This window comes from Littorina saxatilis, linkage group LG4, assembly GCF_037325665.1.
Source record: "Littorina saxatilis isolate snail1 linkage group LG4, US_GU_Lsax_2.0, whole genome shotgun sequence".
Taxonomy (NCBI): domain Eukaryota; kingdom Metazoa; phylum Mollusca; class Gastropoda; order Littorinimorpha; family Littorinidae; genus Littorina; species Littorina saxatilis.
Genome location: NC_090248.1, coordinates 43,874,261 through 43,890,642, shown reverse-complemented (window position 1 = coordinate 43,890,642; position 16,382 = coordinate 43,874,261). Strand labels below are relative to the sequence as shown.

Genomic DNA, 16,382 nt, shown 5'->3' with positions numbered 1-16,382 from the left:
AAGTAAAAGAAAGAAAGAAAGAAAGAAAGAAAGAAAGAAAGAAAGAAAGAAAGAAAGAAAGAAAGAAAGAAAAAAAAGAAAGAAAGAAAGAAAGAAAGAAAGACAGAAAGAAAGAATAAATAAATAAAAATTTCAAAGACCTGACTGAAAATTGAAACCTTCATAAAAATGCAGAAATAAATTCATAACATCCTGCAACATGTTTTGGTTATAAATCAACACATACTTCCTATCTTTACAGAACTGCACATATTACATTCCCAAAGTACAGTGGAACCTCCCCTTTAAAACCCCCCATTTTAAGACTCCCTCCTTTTTAAGACCTTGTTTTCTCAGACTTTTTGTTCATAACCTTTGTAAAATTACCCCCATTTTAAGACTCCCTCCTTTTTAAGACCTTGTTTTCTCAGACTTTTTGTTCATAACCTTTGTAAAATTACCCCCATTTTAAGACTCCCTCCTTTTTAAGACCTTTTTTTCTCAGACTTTTTGTTCATAACCTTTGTAAAATTACCCCCATTTTAAGACTCCCTCCTTTTTAAGACCTTGTTTTCTCAGACTTTTTGTTCATAACCTTTGTAAAATTACCCCCATTTTAAGACTCCCTCCTTTTTAAGACCTTGTTTTCTCAGACTTTTTGTTCATAACCTTTGTAAAATTACCCCCATTTTAAGACTCCCTCCTTTTTAAGACCTTTTTTTCTCAGACTTTTTGTTCATAACCTTTGTAAAATTACCCCCATTGTAAGACTCCCTCCTTTTTAAGACCTTGTTTTCTCAGACTTTTTGTTCATAACCTTTGTAAAATTACCCCCCATTTTAAGACTCCCTCCACTTTAAGACCTGATTTTCTCAGATTTTTGGAGGTCTTAAAAGGGGGGTTCCACTGTACCAACATTTTACAAAAAGCACTACACAGAAAGTGTTCGCCTAACCCGCGCATTTCTTGTATTTTACCCATATTTTTTATTCAAATATCATCATTCGATCTGTCCCAGCTGTTTTTATGGCTTTGGGAATTTTTGTTTCGTATAAATATGAAGTTGTTATTATATTAGCAAATTTTATTCTGATAGGTTGCTGTTACCAAATGACCGATTTTTGCCAGCACTATTTCCATGCGTTTTATGTAATATGGGCTTGCGAAACACCTAGCACAATTGCCAACACACACGCTCCCTGCAAAACAAAGAGAAAAAAATCATCCTGTCAAGTGATCAACAAAGTGGAAAATGAGGTCAAACTCAGCATGCAAAAAAAAGAAACTCGTTAATAATAAACTATGCCACCCTACACACACTTCCAGGGATGGTGCGTGTGCTGGTATCATCAACAAATAGCTTCCAGACGATTCACCCCATTAGGCTAATTTCATACTGAATACACATTAGAAATGAAAAATATATCCCCACTGACATACCTCAGTACATGCAAGGAAATCGACAGGACATTCATTCTGCTATGTCAGCCTCCACAGATCCGGCTTTTATGAGCAATCAGAGCACCCTTCCACTTGAACAAATACCAAAAATAAACAGCCTGGCTGCTTTACAAAGGGAACTTATCTGATTTAATTTTGTATCTTGACTCGGGTGTCAGTTACAAAATTAACCCCAAAATAATGTCTGTGCAAGTAGCTAGGCTGTTGAATTTTAGTATGTGTGCAAGTTGAAGGGTGCTCCTATCCCATGTTAAAGAACGGACAGATCTGTGGTGGCTGACATTGTGTGTTTCATGAAAAGAAAGGTACAGTGGAGCCTGTCTACAGGGATGTTGCTACAAATTCATACCTACAGGACAAATGTCCTTGCTCTTCAGCATCAATAGGACATTTGACCGCTTTCAGGAATTTCAAAAGGACGTCAGAATTTTTTCATTTTCAAGAATGACGTGAGAGAAAAAGCCTGTTGGGGACCCTTAGGGGTTGTCCTTTTGAACAGGTGGTCGTTCTCAAGAGGTGGTCGCTAAGGCAGGTTTGACTGTACCCTTAACAGACAAGAAAAACTATGGCAACACTGCACAATACTCACATTTGAAGCCTCACTAGCCTCGTCCCCAGCCCTGGTCTCCAGCAGTGAATGGCGCTGCACGTTCTTCGCGTTCTGGTTCTGGTCTCTATCCACACACACTGACGACGCTGATAACACACCGGACGATGAAGCAGTCTGCGATACACACGCTCCCAAAAGGGGGTCTCTGAATGGCGACGACAACACATTTTGAGATGGACTAGAGCGACCGCTAGCATCACCACCAGGAGTTAAATGCCGTGGTGACGCCTGCGCTGAGAGTTCACTGTAAGTTGCTGAGGTTGGCTGCTGCTGCTGTTTCTGAGGAGATCTATTGGAGACTACGGTCCGTCGCTCTACGAGGGAGGTTTCAGCGGAGGCGGAAGGGGATGGAAGATCAGTGGGCGTGGCCACGGGCCCCTCACCGGACCCCGGAGACACGGTGGTGCAGTCGAGCGTGACGGAAGGAACGCAGTGCAGGTGGCATGTGTACTGGCAATCTGCAACAATCCAAAAGAAAAACAATGTACTTTCCTCTCTCATAAATAATTAGACAATGTACCTTCTTCTCTGATATAATCATTATCAGACATGTCTATTGGCAATCGGCAACATCCCAGGGACAAATTGTCGGCAATCAACTGTATCATTGTATGTATGTGGATGTAGGATGATCTTGCCTGCTGGAACTCGCGAGTGACATCCTGTGCTAAATCTAGAAGAGAATCTTACCCAAAATACAGCTGTAGTCATTGTTGTATGTATATACACACGGTGAAAACACTGTAAGAACAAATAAACACAATCAAAAGTAACCCCCCCAAATGTAAGTCTTAAGTAAGATGCAGAGGGCACCAAAAGTACAACAGGATAAGACTATGTGTGCTATAAAATTCGAATCATATCTGCTTTCCTATATCTGGGGTTAAAACAAGTACACTGGGGATGAGCATCAAGACTGAGCACTTTTACGCCAGAATATGTAGTTCTGCATCAGCCCTCAAAGTCCAACAAAATTAATGGTGTACTCGCCTTTGGCTAGTGGTTCTGAAAATTTACTAGCCAGAGAGCAAACTTTACCAGTCAAACCAACAATTTTTTTCAGCAACTTTACTGGTATTTGGCGAGTAGATGAACATTTCTACTTGCCAGTTACATGTTTTTACTCGCCACTTTCAGGCCTGTGTATTTGTGTCACTGGGAGCAAACACTGCTTCTGCTCTTTTAATTACCTGTGCCAGCACCAACACATCAGGCTCAAGGCTACAGATTGCTGTTGGCACTTCCCTGGTTCTGTGCCTGAACAGACTCCCTGGAATAACATCTGTGTCAGACAACCACAGGTTCAAAGCATTCCTTCATCCCTTATTCCCAGTAATTACTCTTCTTCCACTTTCATCCGGTAAACAAGCACAAACAAAACACACAAAACTCCAGGAAAAACCATTGAGCATTCAGTAGAAAAACAACTGCCGGTGTACACACAAAAAAGAAGAGAGCATGGAGATAAGGTATGTAACACAGAATCTGCAAAAAAGATCAACTATTCATGACACCTAAGAAATCCAAATAAATCTATCACTTCACAAAGCTGACTGGGATTTTATACCATGATTCTTCTGCATTTGTGGATGGTGGCTAGCAATCTGAGGCACCGATCCAAAGTAAACAACGTAAGGAAGATTCTTGCATTAACTTACAAACATGCTTAGTGGTTCACAGTCAAGGAAAACACACCAAGATGGATTTATGATGTGAGCTTGTGATAGAAATATGTGTGCACTGCTAGGATTTACATTCACAAACACACATATATATAGAATGTACAACTACAATTCACACTTGAAAGAATAGTGGTACATGTACCTCATGCAGAATACCTACATATATAAAAGTTAAGTGTGCCTCCCAACCCACCCACACACCCCCCCCCCCCCCCCCAATTTGTGAGGAAAGCGCTTGATGCACATTCCTTTGTTGATTCGCTTAAACTCCAACTTGAGGGGAGGGGAGGGGAGGGGAGGGGAGGGGAGGAGAGAGAGAGAGAGAGAGAGAGAGAGAGAGAGAGAGAGAGAGAGAGAGAGAGAGAGAGAGAGAGAGAGAGAGAGAGAGGGACGGACGGACGGACGGACCGACAAACAGAGGGAGTTTTAAAACAAAATACCAACAACTTCAGTTAAATTTTCAAGCACAGTGGATACCCAGTCACTTATCTTGCCTCCAGAGGGAGACTTGAGACTGAGCCAAAGAGCAGGAGGAGAAAGAAATCAAGAAGGGAAGATGAGAGAGAGAGAGGGTGAGAGAAGAATATGTTACAGTGGAACCCTCTTTTTAAGACCTTCAAAAATCTGAGAAAATCAGGTCTTAAAATGGAGGTACATTTACAGATGTATGAACAGAAAATCTGAAAAACTTCAAAACGCAAGCTCTTAAAACTAAAAGCAAGGAAGTCTCAAATTGGGGGGGTCTTAAAAAGGGGGTTCCACGGTAACAGATCTGGGTCAGAAAAACAAAGGCTTCTTGGCACAAACACCAAAATCAACCCGCAAAAACTGACTAAATCAGCAATTCTCACTGGATTTTCTCCAATCACACCTGCACACCTAGCGCTCAGGAACGTCTTGCCCTGGCACAAATCAGGGAGACCTTTAGTCTCTCTTCACACCAGTCAACACGTTTCGCCTTCAGGCTTTGAACCGCCTCCACGAGAGCTGGTGCCAGTTGTCTGCACCGGGAGCAGTCAAATGTCACGGGATGCACGTGTCATCCAATACAACTGGGACAACGTGGGACTGATAATGTCAGCACCACAACAGGTGAGTCAAAAAACCAAGGAATTTTTTTTTTTTTTTAATGAATATAGCAGTTTAGTACGAGAGTTTTGTGTGATTTGGCATCCATTGAAAGTGATAGTAATACCTGCCCTGGCGACAACCTCTTGAAAACGACCACCTGCCCACAAGGACCACCCCGACCTATCGCGACAAGCTCTGGTTCAATTTAATTCACCTTTTCATAGCGACCACCTCTCTGTAACGATCACTTTTGGTCGGTTCCTTGGGTGGTCGTTACAGGCAGGTTCGACTGTAGTAACTGCTTTGTCTTAAAAAGCTAACCGGGCACAAACTGGTGAAAATCTTCATGAGTTTGTCTCCACGAACTGCCCTACTTCATCCTTCTACCAAGTCTACCACTGACCGAGTAATAAATATCGCATTTTTTTAGTTCTTGACATTTTTCTTTATTGATCTATTTGTTAACAAGTCTGTTTTTCATGCAGGAAGTGCCGATCAAGACAGAAGTCAGAAACAATATCCCTAACTTCCCACAGCTCAGAACCTCATCAACGTGGTTAGCATTATCCTGGGTTACAGACACATAGCTGACATTTGCCTAGCTGCTGGCTCGGCGCTAGACAGTTACGTGTGGTATTGTAGCTGTCTTGATGTAATTGTGGTTGAATGGAGACACATTGTTACACGCTATCTGTTTTGTCAGACGGGCATGCACATATCACATTCCCTTCTCCAGGACTTAGCAGTCACTGATTCTCGCAGAGGCGTAAAGAAAATAAACGAAACTCTGGTACCAGCACAATGACCTAGTTTAATTGCCAAAACAACTGTTATAATTATCTTTATAGAGAGAAAACCAACTCAGTCTGAGTGCTCTGCTCGGCTTTCATCCCTGAGTGTACGAATAGAAACTGCACACCTACAGGACCAACGCAATGGCCTGCTTTTGCACTACAGTGCCCTAACACACCCTTATAAGATCCCCATCACCCCTCCCCCACCTCCCGATATCAGACGTCTCCCAATTCAAGATCTTGTTGTTCTTCTCCCCCCCCCCCCCCCACCCCCCTCCGATTTTCAGCTCATAGTCTCTGTAAATGTTCCTCCATTTTAAGATGCCCACCTGATTTTTCTCAGAGGTCTTCAAAAAGAACTTCTACATAACCTTACAGTAAAGCTAACCAGTAGTATCTTACAGTAAAGCTAACCAGTAGTATCTTACAGTAAAGCTAACCAGTAGTATCTTACAGTAAAGCTAACCAGTAGTATCTTACAGTAAAGCTAACCAGTAGTATCTTACAGTAAAGCTAACCAGTAGTATCTTACAGTAAAGCTAACCAGTAGTATCTTACAGTAAAGCTAACCAGTAGTATCTTACAGTAAAGCTAACCAGTAGTAACTTACAGTAAAGCTAACCAGTAGTATCTTACAGTAAAGCTAACCAGTAGTATCTTACAGTAAAGCTAACCAGTAGTATCTTACAGTAAAGCTAACCAGTAGTATCTTACAGTAAAGCTAACCAGTAGTATCTAAATTTGAGGGACTGAAGTTTTCCGAAGTGCAAGTGTCTGCTGGTATTAGTAAGATGCCACCCAGAACACACGGAATGACATGCACCATGAGAGTTTTGAAAAGTGCAGTGCTATCGTCCATACATAAACAAAACCTCACTGATCTACAGACACAGATACCTATGCCCTCAAGACACCAAACAAGATAATAAACTTTCTGCAACGCTGAACTTCAAAGACGGCCATATCACACGCCTGAAATGAAAAAGGCACCCCGGGCTGCCCGAGTGTTGGTATCATGTTTTAGTATCACTCTTATAGCGAAGTTATCAAGGGATGTTGCTGGAATATTTTCCCATGGCGTCACCTTTCCACTTCCGTAAATAAAAGTTGATTTTTTTGGGGGAAATTTCAAGAAGTTTCCGCATTTTGCCGACTTCCGGCGCCAGACGACATCCATTTTTAGACTTATCGTTCATATATATCATAACGTGAAATGCATTTGTGCCCGTACAAGTATATTTGTTGCAAGCGTCAAAGCAAATATATATATTTTTTTAATTCAATTATGATGATGATGCAAGCAGGAGAAAGAGAAAGAGAAAGAGAGAGAGAGGGGCGGGGAAAAGCTGTATAACTTTTCTGCTACTTCAACACACACACACCCTCCCAACCACCACCACCGTCACCAATCCATTTTCTTATCACCGTGTACCGCTACTTTTTTCCGGAAGCAAGACAAGATCGTCTTCACAGTGAACAAGAAGAGCAAACGCTCGATCGAGTCACTTTCGCAGTTCTGAATATTATATGAGGCATCAGATGGACAGGAAGAAATTGCTATTCACAACACAATGAGTCACGTTCCCATAAAATTTGAGCCCGGTCACTTTTATAGTTTCCGAGAAAAGCCCAACGTTAAGTTGTGTGTTGCCGAACAGAAAAGGCTAGTTATCTCCCTTGTTTTTCTGATAACGTTCGTAAAAGGCTACAGATGTAAATACTTTGATGTAAAGAATAATCCTACAAAGTTTCAATCACATCCGATGAACTTTGTCAAAGATATAAAATGTCTAATTTTTCCTTTGACGCTGACCTGTGACCTTGAAAAAGGTCAAAGGTCAACGAAACCATCGTTAAAGTGTAGAGGTCATTGGAGGTCACGACTAAACAAAATATGAGCCCGATCGCTTTGATAGTTTCCGAGAAAAGTCCAACGTTAAGGTGGTGTCTACGGACGGCCGGCCGGACGGCCGGCCGGACAGACTAACACTGACCGATTACATAGAGTCACATTTTCTCAAGTGACTCAAAAATGGGCCAGGGTAGAAGACATCAGTCATCACAGTCCTGCCACTGTTTTCACAGACAACAGCGATAGGTCTTCAGAGACAGAGGGAAGCAGAAAAGCACAGTCATCAAACCTCTATCACGAAACAGAGCAACAGGGGAAATCTGGCAGAGAGCTTTCATCTACAACTCTGGCTTTTAGATGTACATCTTCTCCCCTGGCTGTGTTTACTACTCTACGGTCTATAAGGATGAGAGAATGATGTGGGGTTTGGGAGCCCATTGGAGTGATGGCCAATTCAAGGGAAAATGATTGCGAGGATGTAAGTGGCCGACTGATACATGCCTCTCTTCACCTGAGTGTGATTATCTAACAGCGGATGCAGTGCCAGTAGTGTACAGTCGCATACATCTTCGTATTTTAAGAGACTTATGCCCGGTTGGTTAAATTTACCATCGCAGTATTTGAGCAGTGATTATACGTATACAAAGCACAAAGACAGAATCAATCCCCTGCTAAAAAGCCCCACCACGAAACCTGTCGCAGCTCAATAAAGCGGAATTGGCTGAACATCGCCAAAACTAGCAGTGATGCCAAGCCTCTGTAAGAGTAAAATTACCATTTAAGAAGCACAACATAATTAACAATGAACAGCCAATCCTCACACTTTAACAAAAAATAACATTACATGTATCCTTTTCAAGTCGGCATGAAGTCTCAGGAAACATGAATACACGCATGCAGGGAAAAAAAAAATGGGTAGCGCCGTATGTATGGCAGCTCGCTTTCCCCGGGGAGAAAGCAGCCCGAATTTCCATGAGGGTAACCTCACTGGACTGTAAATCTTATCCAATCCAATCCAATCCAAGTTTTAAGGGGAAAACATCCAGTCACTGCCAATAGATGTGTTGGGTTTTGGAGCGGACAAAGCTGTCTCAAAGTGCCTACACCTGCGATGAACTATTCAATGCGCCAACACTGTCCAACCACCTGCCCACAGTGAAATCCACTTTTCCCGACTCTTCTTTACATAATCCTCTGTGCTGGCGAAGAATACTAAACAGCCAAAGTCAGAGGTTAGGTCACTGAGGTATAGCTATACGTCTATATATAACTCAGCGGGTAAGGTACGTTTTGATGGCGTAAAACTTAAATTTCTCTCACGTTTGGTCTTCTTTCAAGTACTGACCTACTTATATCAGAAATCCAGGAGAAAAAGGAGGAGAGAAAAAGACTTATTTACTGCGTAGAAGAACGTGAGCAGAGAGCCAAAGTATGTCGACACAAAGAAATGAGGGCAGAAAATTAGCATTGAGTGAGACTACTTTGGCACAGAACACAAACTGTACAGAAAAACCGACAAGTAAAAAAAATTTAGTGTGGGTCAGCTTAGCAACACAGTACTAGAGTGTGAATGATGCACGTGCTGGCACCGTAACTGACAAGACACGTGCTACTCATTACTCACACTGTCACAGTAACACGCGGCACCACAGGTGCCCGACCACAGTCAGCAGCATTTTTGTCTTCTTCCACACACAGAACCGCTTGGTTTCATACTAATTTCCACAGAACTGCTTGGTTTTATACTAATTTCCACAGAACTGCTTGGTTTCATACTAATTTCGATAGAACCGCTTTGTCTCATGCTAATTTATACAGAAACGCTTGTCGTTTTCTTACTAATTTGCACAGAATAGCTTGTTTTTCTGAACAATTTACACAGAATCGTTAGGTTTCACACTTATTTTCATCATTCTAATCAATCTCTTCTGAATTATTAGTTTCGTGTATTGGAGACTTTGTTACTGTACAGTAACACTTTGCCTTGCTTTTCCCTGCTTAATTTCATGCAACAGAATGTTCGTAAAACGCGCAGATGCACAATGCAAAGCGACGTATCTTGCTGCCACTTAGCACGTGCATCGTTCCGCTCTGCAAGCTGTAGGAAAGAATCTGTCACAATGAGCACTCCAACGCCCCCACCCCCCCCCCCCCCCCCCACTCTTTACCTGCCAGCCTACCTTTAGTCGCATTTGTACTGCGCAACCTTAGTGCGCGGCCCACAGAGATATAGAATGTTTTGCTACTTTGGCAAGCAAAGAAGCAAGTAAGCAAAGAATACTGAGTCTAGCATTTGGTTGAAAAGCATCTCCTCATAGTTATTAAGCATCATTCACCATTAAATAAAAGGAAACACAGTAACCCAGGTGTAATCCGGGCCTTGGATGACAAATCGATGTTGTTTGAGGCCAAACGATCAAAAATAAATTAATCTGTGTGATCCTATAATCACCTCCCACACCCCTCCCCATCGCACAGACACACACGCTTGTATACTCAATCAAATAAGGCACAGATACTGATGAATGCATATTTTCCAGAAAACGGGGGAAATTGTTTTACAATTTTTGAAAGTCAAAAGTGGAATGCTGCCGTTTAGCCCTGCCGACCTCCCCCAACACCCCCCCCCCCCCCCCACCCCGCCCCACTTTGTAATTGCAGCGAACACGGGGAGATTAGCTCCAGGGAACAGATGGCCCCACACCAGGGACCAGTAATGTGCCATAACCGTGGCGAAACAAAAAGTGCAAGCACAGCTAATTAATGGCTAAAAGCCCATCTGTCCAGAACCTGTGGATTCCCCTCATTCTCATCTCCACACCATTTTCCTTTCCTCCATTCCCTTCACGTTGCACCCAACGCTCTCGTCTTCTCCCAGTTCATCCCACGAAGCCAAGAGCTGAGATGCGCGAACCGAAACTGGGTGTCAGCCAAACGGGAGAGAACAAACCGCGGGGTCTGATTCGTTGAAATCACAACAAATCTCCACTTCAACCAATCCAACAACGCGGTTGGCTCCCACCCGCATGGTAACTTTCTCGTACACAGTCCGAGGTAATGAGCGCACCTCGGCCCTGCTTTCTGAGTGTTTCGCTGTCCGAGGTCATCAGGAACAAGAAGGACATGCGAGATTTTTGGGGGCGTGAAAATGCATGTGCCAAGGGTTAATGCGTTCATTTGTAAATCTCCTCTGATGGAGCGGGAAAGGAGACAAGTGATAATGGCGATGGGAAATATAATGTGATTTAATTATTCATACTCGAAGGATTTAATAGCTTTGGCTCTTCAGTCTCAGAGAGAGAGAGAGAGAGAGAGAGAGAGAGAGAGAGAGAGAGAGAGAGAGAGAGAGAGAGAGAGAGAGAGAGAGAGAGGGGGGTGGGAACAGAGAGAGAGGGGGGTGGGAACAGAGAGAGAGAGAGAGGTGGGAACAGAGAGAGACTCAGACCTTTATTACAAAAGGATAAAAGTTTTAGGCAAAGCCTTTTCTTCCAACCTGTCCTTTATACAACATATAAAGACAGACGCACATAAAAAATATAAATTCAATCATATAAAATACAGAAATACATTGTATGGAATGCAACACAATGTGCATTTAAGGAATTACATAAGGAGAACTCAATAATTACAAAATTACATTGACATAGTTATACCTTTCATTTGGGAATAAAGTTGCTCCGATCAGCTACACATCCGTTAACACTAGTACAAAATGTTTAACAAAATAACAATCGAACAAGACATTTCATTCACGAATGATGTGTGAACGTGACTGTCTCTTAAACGTTTTCACTGAAGTTGCATTTCTTATCTGTTGGGGGAAGGAGTTCCAGAGAAACGCTCCCGAGAAGGCTAAGCTCGATTTGTAGAGGTCTATGCGAGGTATAGGAGGGATGATTTTTTGGGACCCATATCTTTTTGTGGCATGTTTGAAATGTGATTGCAAATATTTAGGACAGTCGTCATTTAGAATTTTATACATGAACACAGCCTTGTTTAACGTCAACTGATCTTTAAAGGGGAGGAAATTCAGGAGCTTTAGTTTATCATCCGTGGACCTATTTAAATCATGCAGAATAAGTTTTGCAGCTCGGCGATGCAGGGAATTGAGTCTTTTTAAATGAACATCCCTGCAGTTATCCCAAAGTGTCGATGCGAAGTTTATATGAGGCATTATGTGGGCGTAATAGAACATTTTGAGTGCTGCAGAATCTGCGTAATGCCTTAATTTTGAGAGGGGAGAGAGAGAGGGGAGAGAGAGAGAGGGTGAGAACAGAGAGAGAGAGGGAGTGAGAACAGAGAGAGAGAGAGAGGGTGAGAGAGAGAGAGAGAGAGAGAGAGAGAAAGGTGGGGACAGAGAGAGAGAGAGAGAGAGAGAGAGAGAGGTGGGACTGGGAAGAGAGAGAGAGAGAGGTGGGACTGGGAAGAGAGAGAGAGAGAGAGAGAGAGAGAGAGAGAGAGAGAGAGATGGGAACAGAGAGAGAGAGAGAGAGAGGTGGGAACAGAGAGAGAGAGAGAGAGAGAGAGAGAGAGAGAGAGGTGGGAACAGAGAGAGAGAGAGAGAGAGAGAGAGAGAGGTGGAAACAGAGAGAGAGAGAGAGAGAGAGAGAGAGGTGGGAACAGAGAGAGAGAGAGAGGGGTGGGAACAGAGTGAGAGAGAGATGGGAACAGAGAGAGAGAGAGAGAGAGAGAGAGAGAGAGAGAGAGAGACAGAGAGAGACAGAGACAGAGAGGTGGAAACAGAGAGAGAGAGAGGTGGGAACAGAGAGAGAGAGAGAGAGAGAGAGGAGGGAACAGAGAGAGAGAGAGGTGGGAACAGAGAGAGAGAGAGGAGGGAACAGAGAGAGAGAGGTGGGAACAGAGAGAGAGAGAGAGAGAGAGAGCTAGAGAGAGAGAGATGGGAACACAGAGAGAGAGAGAGGAGGGAACAGAGAGAGAGAGAGATGGGAACAGAGAGAGAGGTGGGAACAGAGAGAGAGGTGGGAACAGAGAGAGAGAGAGAGAGAGAGAGAGAGAGAGAGAGAGAGAGAGAGAGAGAGAGAGAGAGAGAGAGAGAGAGAGAGAGAGAGATGGGAACAGAGAGCACACAGCAAATACACAAACAGTTCAACTGTCAGCAATTCTATGATTTCCACCTACAGCTCTAGACTAATCACAGGCTTTACAGCTTCAGCTGTCTTGCCACCTTGAATGAAAAAATCACCACCGGTTCCCATGGCATATGCACGCATCTATCTAATCTGAACATGCAATTTTGTTCAACGCAATCTGAGCCTCAGGGGAGTGAAGAAGCACTTGTCGTGCTTACCGCCCACAAAATGGCACCCTCTTTCTGACATTTTGAGCTTTCGTGCCTCCGATGTGCGATTCAGTTTTGCACCTTCCATATGACACACTGCTCAGTCTGTTAATAAGCCGAGTGCTGCGTGAGAAGGAGCAGTGCAACTGGTGATTATCTGATGGCTATGGGGATTATCTTACGAGTACGGAGAAATCAAGTAGACGTTTTTGTTTCCTCCTGATAATTTTCTTTACATTCATTTTGAAGAATACCTTTACACACACACACACACACACACCGCACACACGCACGCACGCACGCACGCGCGCGCGCACACACACACACACACACACAGACACACACACACACACACTATGTATGTCGTGAAAAAGGCAGCAGCTTTTGAAAAATCAACTATGCATGGTCCGAAAAGAGTGCAAGAGTCGAAGGATGCAGTCCACCGCAAAACAGAAACCCTGTAATAATATGCCCCCCCCCCCCCCCCCAAAAAAAAAAGAGAGATCAGGAACTGCGATTCCCCCCGGGCAAGGCCTTTGAGAGGGTTCATGTCTGGCTTTCCTCATAACGGCTGATGAGCAGAATTCCAACATGATGGCACCCTGCGGCGTGAACACTTCAAAGAGGCTTGCTTCTGGCAGCTTGACAGATACCTTCTTACCTGTACCATAGCTTACTGTCTTTTATCGGGAATCAAATACAGAAATGCTTCAAATATCATAGGTTACTGCCTTTTACTGTCTTTGATTGTGAGTGAAATATTGAAATGCTTCCAATATCAGTCCTAAATCTGTCTGCTTCAAGAATGGATGTTGAAAGTAGCCAATTGAATTTGTCTCTGTGTTTAAAATGTGAAAAGGTTACCGCATATGCGCAACATCAAAAGCAGCCACCTCTGATTTTAGGCTATGCTTCAGATACCCGAAAATCCTCAGATCGGTTTCCATATTAATACTGTGTGATTTGGACCAACAGACAGCAATGGGTAACATATCAAAACACATGGTTCTGTCTTCAACCTATCAATGCAATTATGCCAAAAGATAGAAATGGGTATTAACATCTCAAAATACCAGGTTCACTGTTCAATCTAAAAGTGTAAGCAATTGGGCCGAAAAACAGAAATGAAAAAAACCCATCTCAAAACACTTGGGTCTGTGTCCAATCTAGCAATGTAAACGACTTTTAGCGATTCTGGCTGTAAAGGTATAAGCGGATAAAGCCTCCCCTTTCAGCCAATGCTGGTATCCTTGGTTTATAGAAAAACAATCATGCCAGGCGGAAAGAAACACAAACACAATCTGTTCGTCTACACGCTGCTTCCAAGCAAACTGTGGGTTATCTTCGTGTCAAATGAAGGTCTTCCTTACAACGTAGAGCCTCTTACAAACACACGGGGTATACACACGAACAAACAAGCTCTGTTCATGAATCATTTTTTTCCAAGAGGTGTCAAATCATACCGTCTCATCTATACTCGTAGCATTTTCTGGGCAATGCAACTTAAGGTAGCAACCTCGGCCAGAAGAAGGGTAACATTTTGTTATCATTGATATATCCCTAACAAATGGGAATTTGTCAATGATATTTGGCATGCATATAGATAATAGACCCTAGTTAACATTTGTAATTTTAACTTTGCTAAAATATCAATATTTTTATTTTTTTTAATTTTAAAAAAAAAATTTTTATGGCACGAAAAAAGCACAAAAAAAGCACATTTTGTAACACAGTATTTTTATTTCAGAAGCACCTGCAAAGCTCCCAGAGGCTAAAACTAATTACAAGAAGCATATCTTTGGTGTGTGCCTCTACAATTATTGTCAGAGTGACCTATTTTTGATAATCGTGGTTTTAATTTTCACGTTTATTAACGTAAAAATATTGCCATAAAATATTAATTTTATGAGCATCAGTCATTCTGCTGCAAAACCTGAGGCACACACCGCAGGTAAACATGATTTAAAAACACATGCAAAATGTCAAGGCTCTAGCTTGATTGGTTTTGAAAGTATCATGTTACAAAGTGCGACAATGGTCAATTTTCGGCAAAGTTTGTGAAGTGAAACGAACACATGGAGTAAAAGTAAATAAGTGAAAAAAATCAGAAACATCGGCCAAAAAAGGTGAAAAAACCACTTTTTGTTCCTTTTTGCCAAGAAAGTGCCTTTATGATAGCTTAATCATTCTACTTTTACACACTTTTTATTTTTTTCAATTCTGTTGAGTAGTTTTCGATTTATTGACTGATTACTGAGGTAGAGGTGCCCCTAAATTTACGAGAAAGACGCTCTGAAAATAACATTTTTAGGGCAACTCTACCTCAGTAATCAGTCAATAAATCGAAAACTACTCAACAGAATTGAAAAAAATAAAAAAGTGTGTAAAAGTAGAATGATTAAGCTATCATAAAGGCACTTTCTTGGCAAAAAGGAACAAAAAGTGGTTTTTTCACCTTTTTTGGCCGAGGTTGCTACCTTAAATATGTATGCATACAATCATATTCTCATCTAAAAATGATATATTTTTTTTAATTTAAATTTTTTTTTTTACAGAAGATGCTTTAATTTGCCACCAACGATAATTTATGCAACGTGAGACAGTAACACTCAATGCTTTGTCCACAACGACCCTGACAGCATCAACATTCACTATCCAGCTCATAACAATGCTGCACCTTTCAGAAATTGAGAAATATGCCAGAAATAAGTAGTCAATATTTTCTCTAAAAATAGTTCCAAAAAAAGCAATACTCAAAAGTTCTTGTTTCAAATTGTTATGAAAGGGTTGAGAGCCAATCGCTTCCGTGTAGTGTTTGGCAGCGACAGCTGGTTTACTCACTGTTTTTTGCACTGCGATCTGAATGTATACTACCTTCTTATCAATGACCCTCCCCCGCAGAAACAGAGAGACAGAGAGAGAGAGAGAGAGGGGGGAGGTCGTAAGGGCAACAAAAACAAGGGCAGTAAAAAGATCACTTAACAAAAACGTCAGTATCGTTTCACGCTGGTGAGCAAGAAGCTGACCCTTTGTCTACCCGTCTTATCGGCAGGCTGGGATGGCTGCAAACGGACAGGAACAGGTACATGTCAAGCTCCATTTCCTTCGTTCCTGGGGCGCTCAGATAAATGGCTATCAAAGTAATCGAGCATGGAAAACGACCTCTGTCGGCGTATGGAAAGTCACGTTTCGGATCTTTCTTGCCAAATAAACCTTCTCACAACAAATGAGGCGTACAGGTTATATTAGCAATTTCTCTCCACCTATCGCACTCCACCCCCCTCACCTCCCCCATCCCTCCATTTCATGTCTGTGAGCACTAATTTTAACACACCTAGAAATCAGAAATGTGTATCAGTCGCAGTGCAAAGAACGGTACTTGCAAAGGGCATAGCAGACGAAGAAGAAGCCATGCCCATAAACACAGTGGGTGATGGATTCTGCTATCAGAATGTCCTCATCCCTTTCCGCCTGTCTACGGATAGCAGTCAGTGCTCACACCCTTTTGCCCCATCTTCTCCTGCCACTTCCGCCAAATGTTTGTACTGTGTCTGTGAGTCCGTGCCAAAAACAGACAGGTAGATTTTAACTTCACCATGCCAACACTGACTCAGACTGGTAAGTTCACCTTGCC

General features: G+C 42.4%; 1 protein-coding gene across 1 annotated transcript in view; it reads right to left on the bottom strand.

Annotated features, from left to right (window-relative positions):
* Nucleotides 1-16,382, bottom strand: part of LOC138964832 (uro-adherence factor A-like) — a 47,145-nt gene that overhangs the window by 13,566 nt on the left and 17,197 nt on the right. Inside the window, exon 2 of the mRNA XM_070336877.1 lies at nt 2,030-2,508. Within this exon, the coding sequence (XP_070192978.1) occupies nt 2,030-2,508 (479 nt within the window). The remainder of the gene's footprint in view (nt 1-2,029; nt 2,509-16,382) is intronic.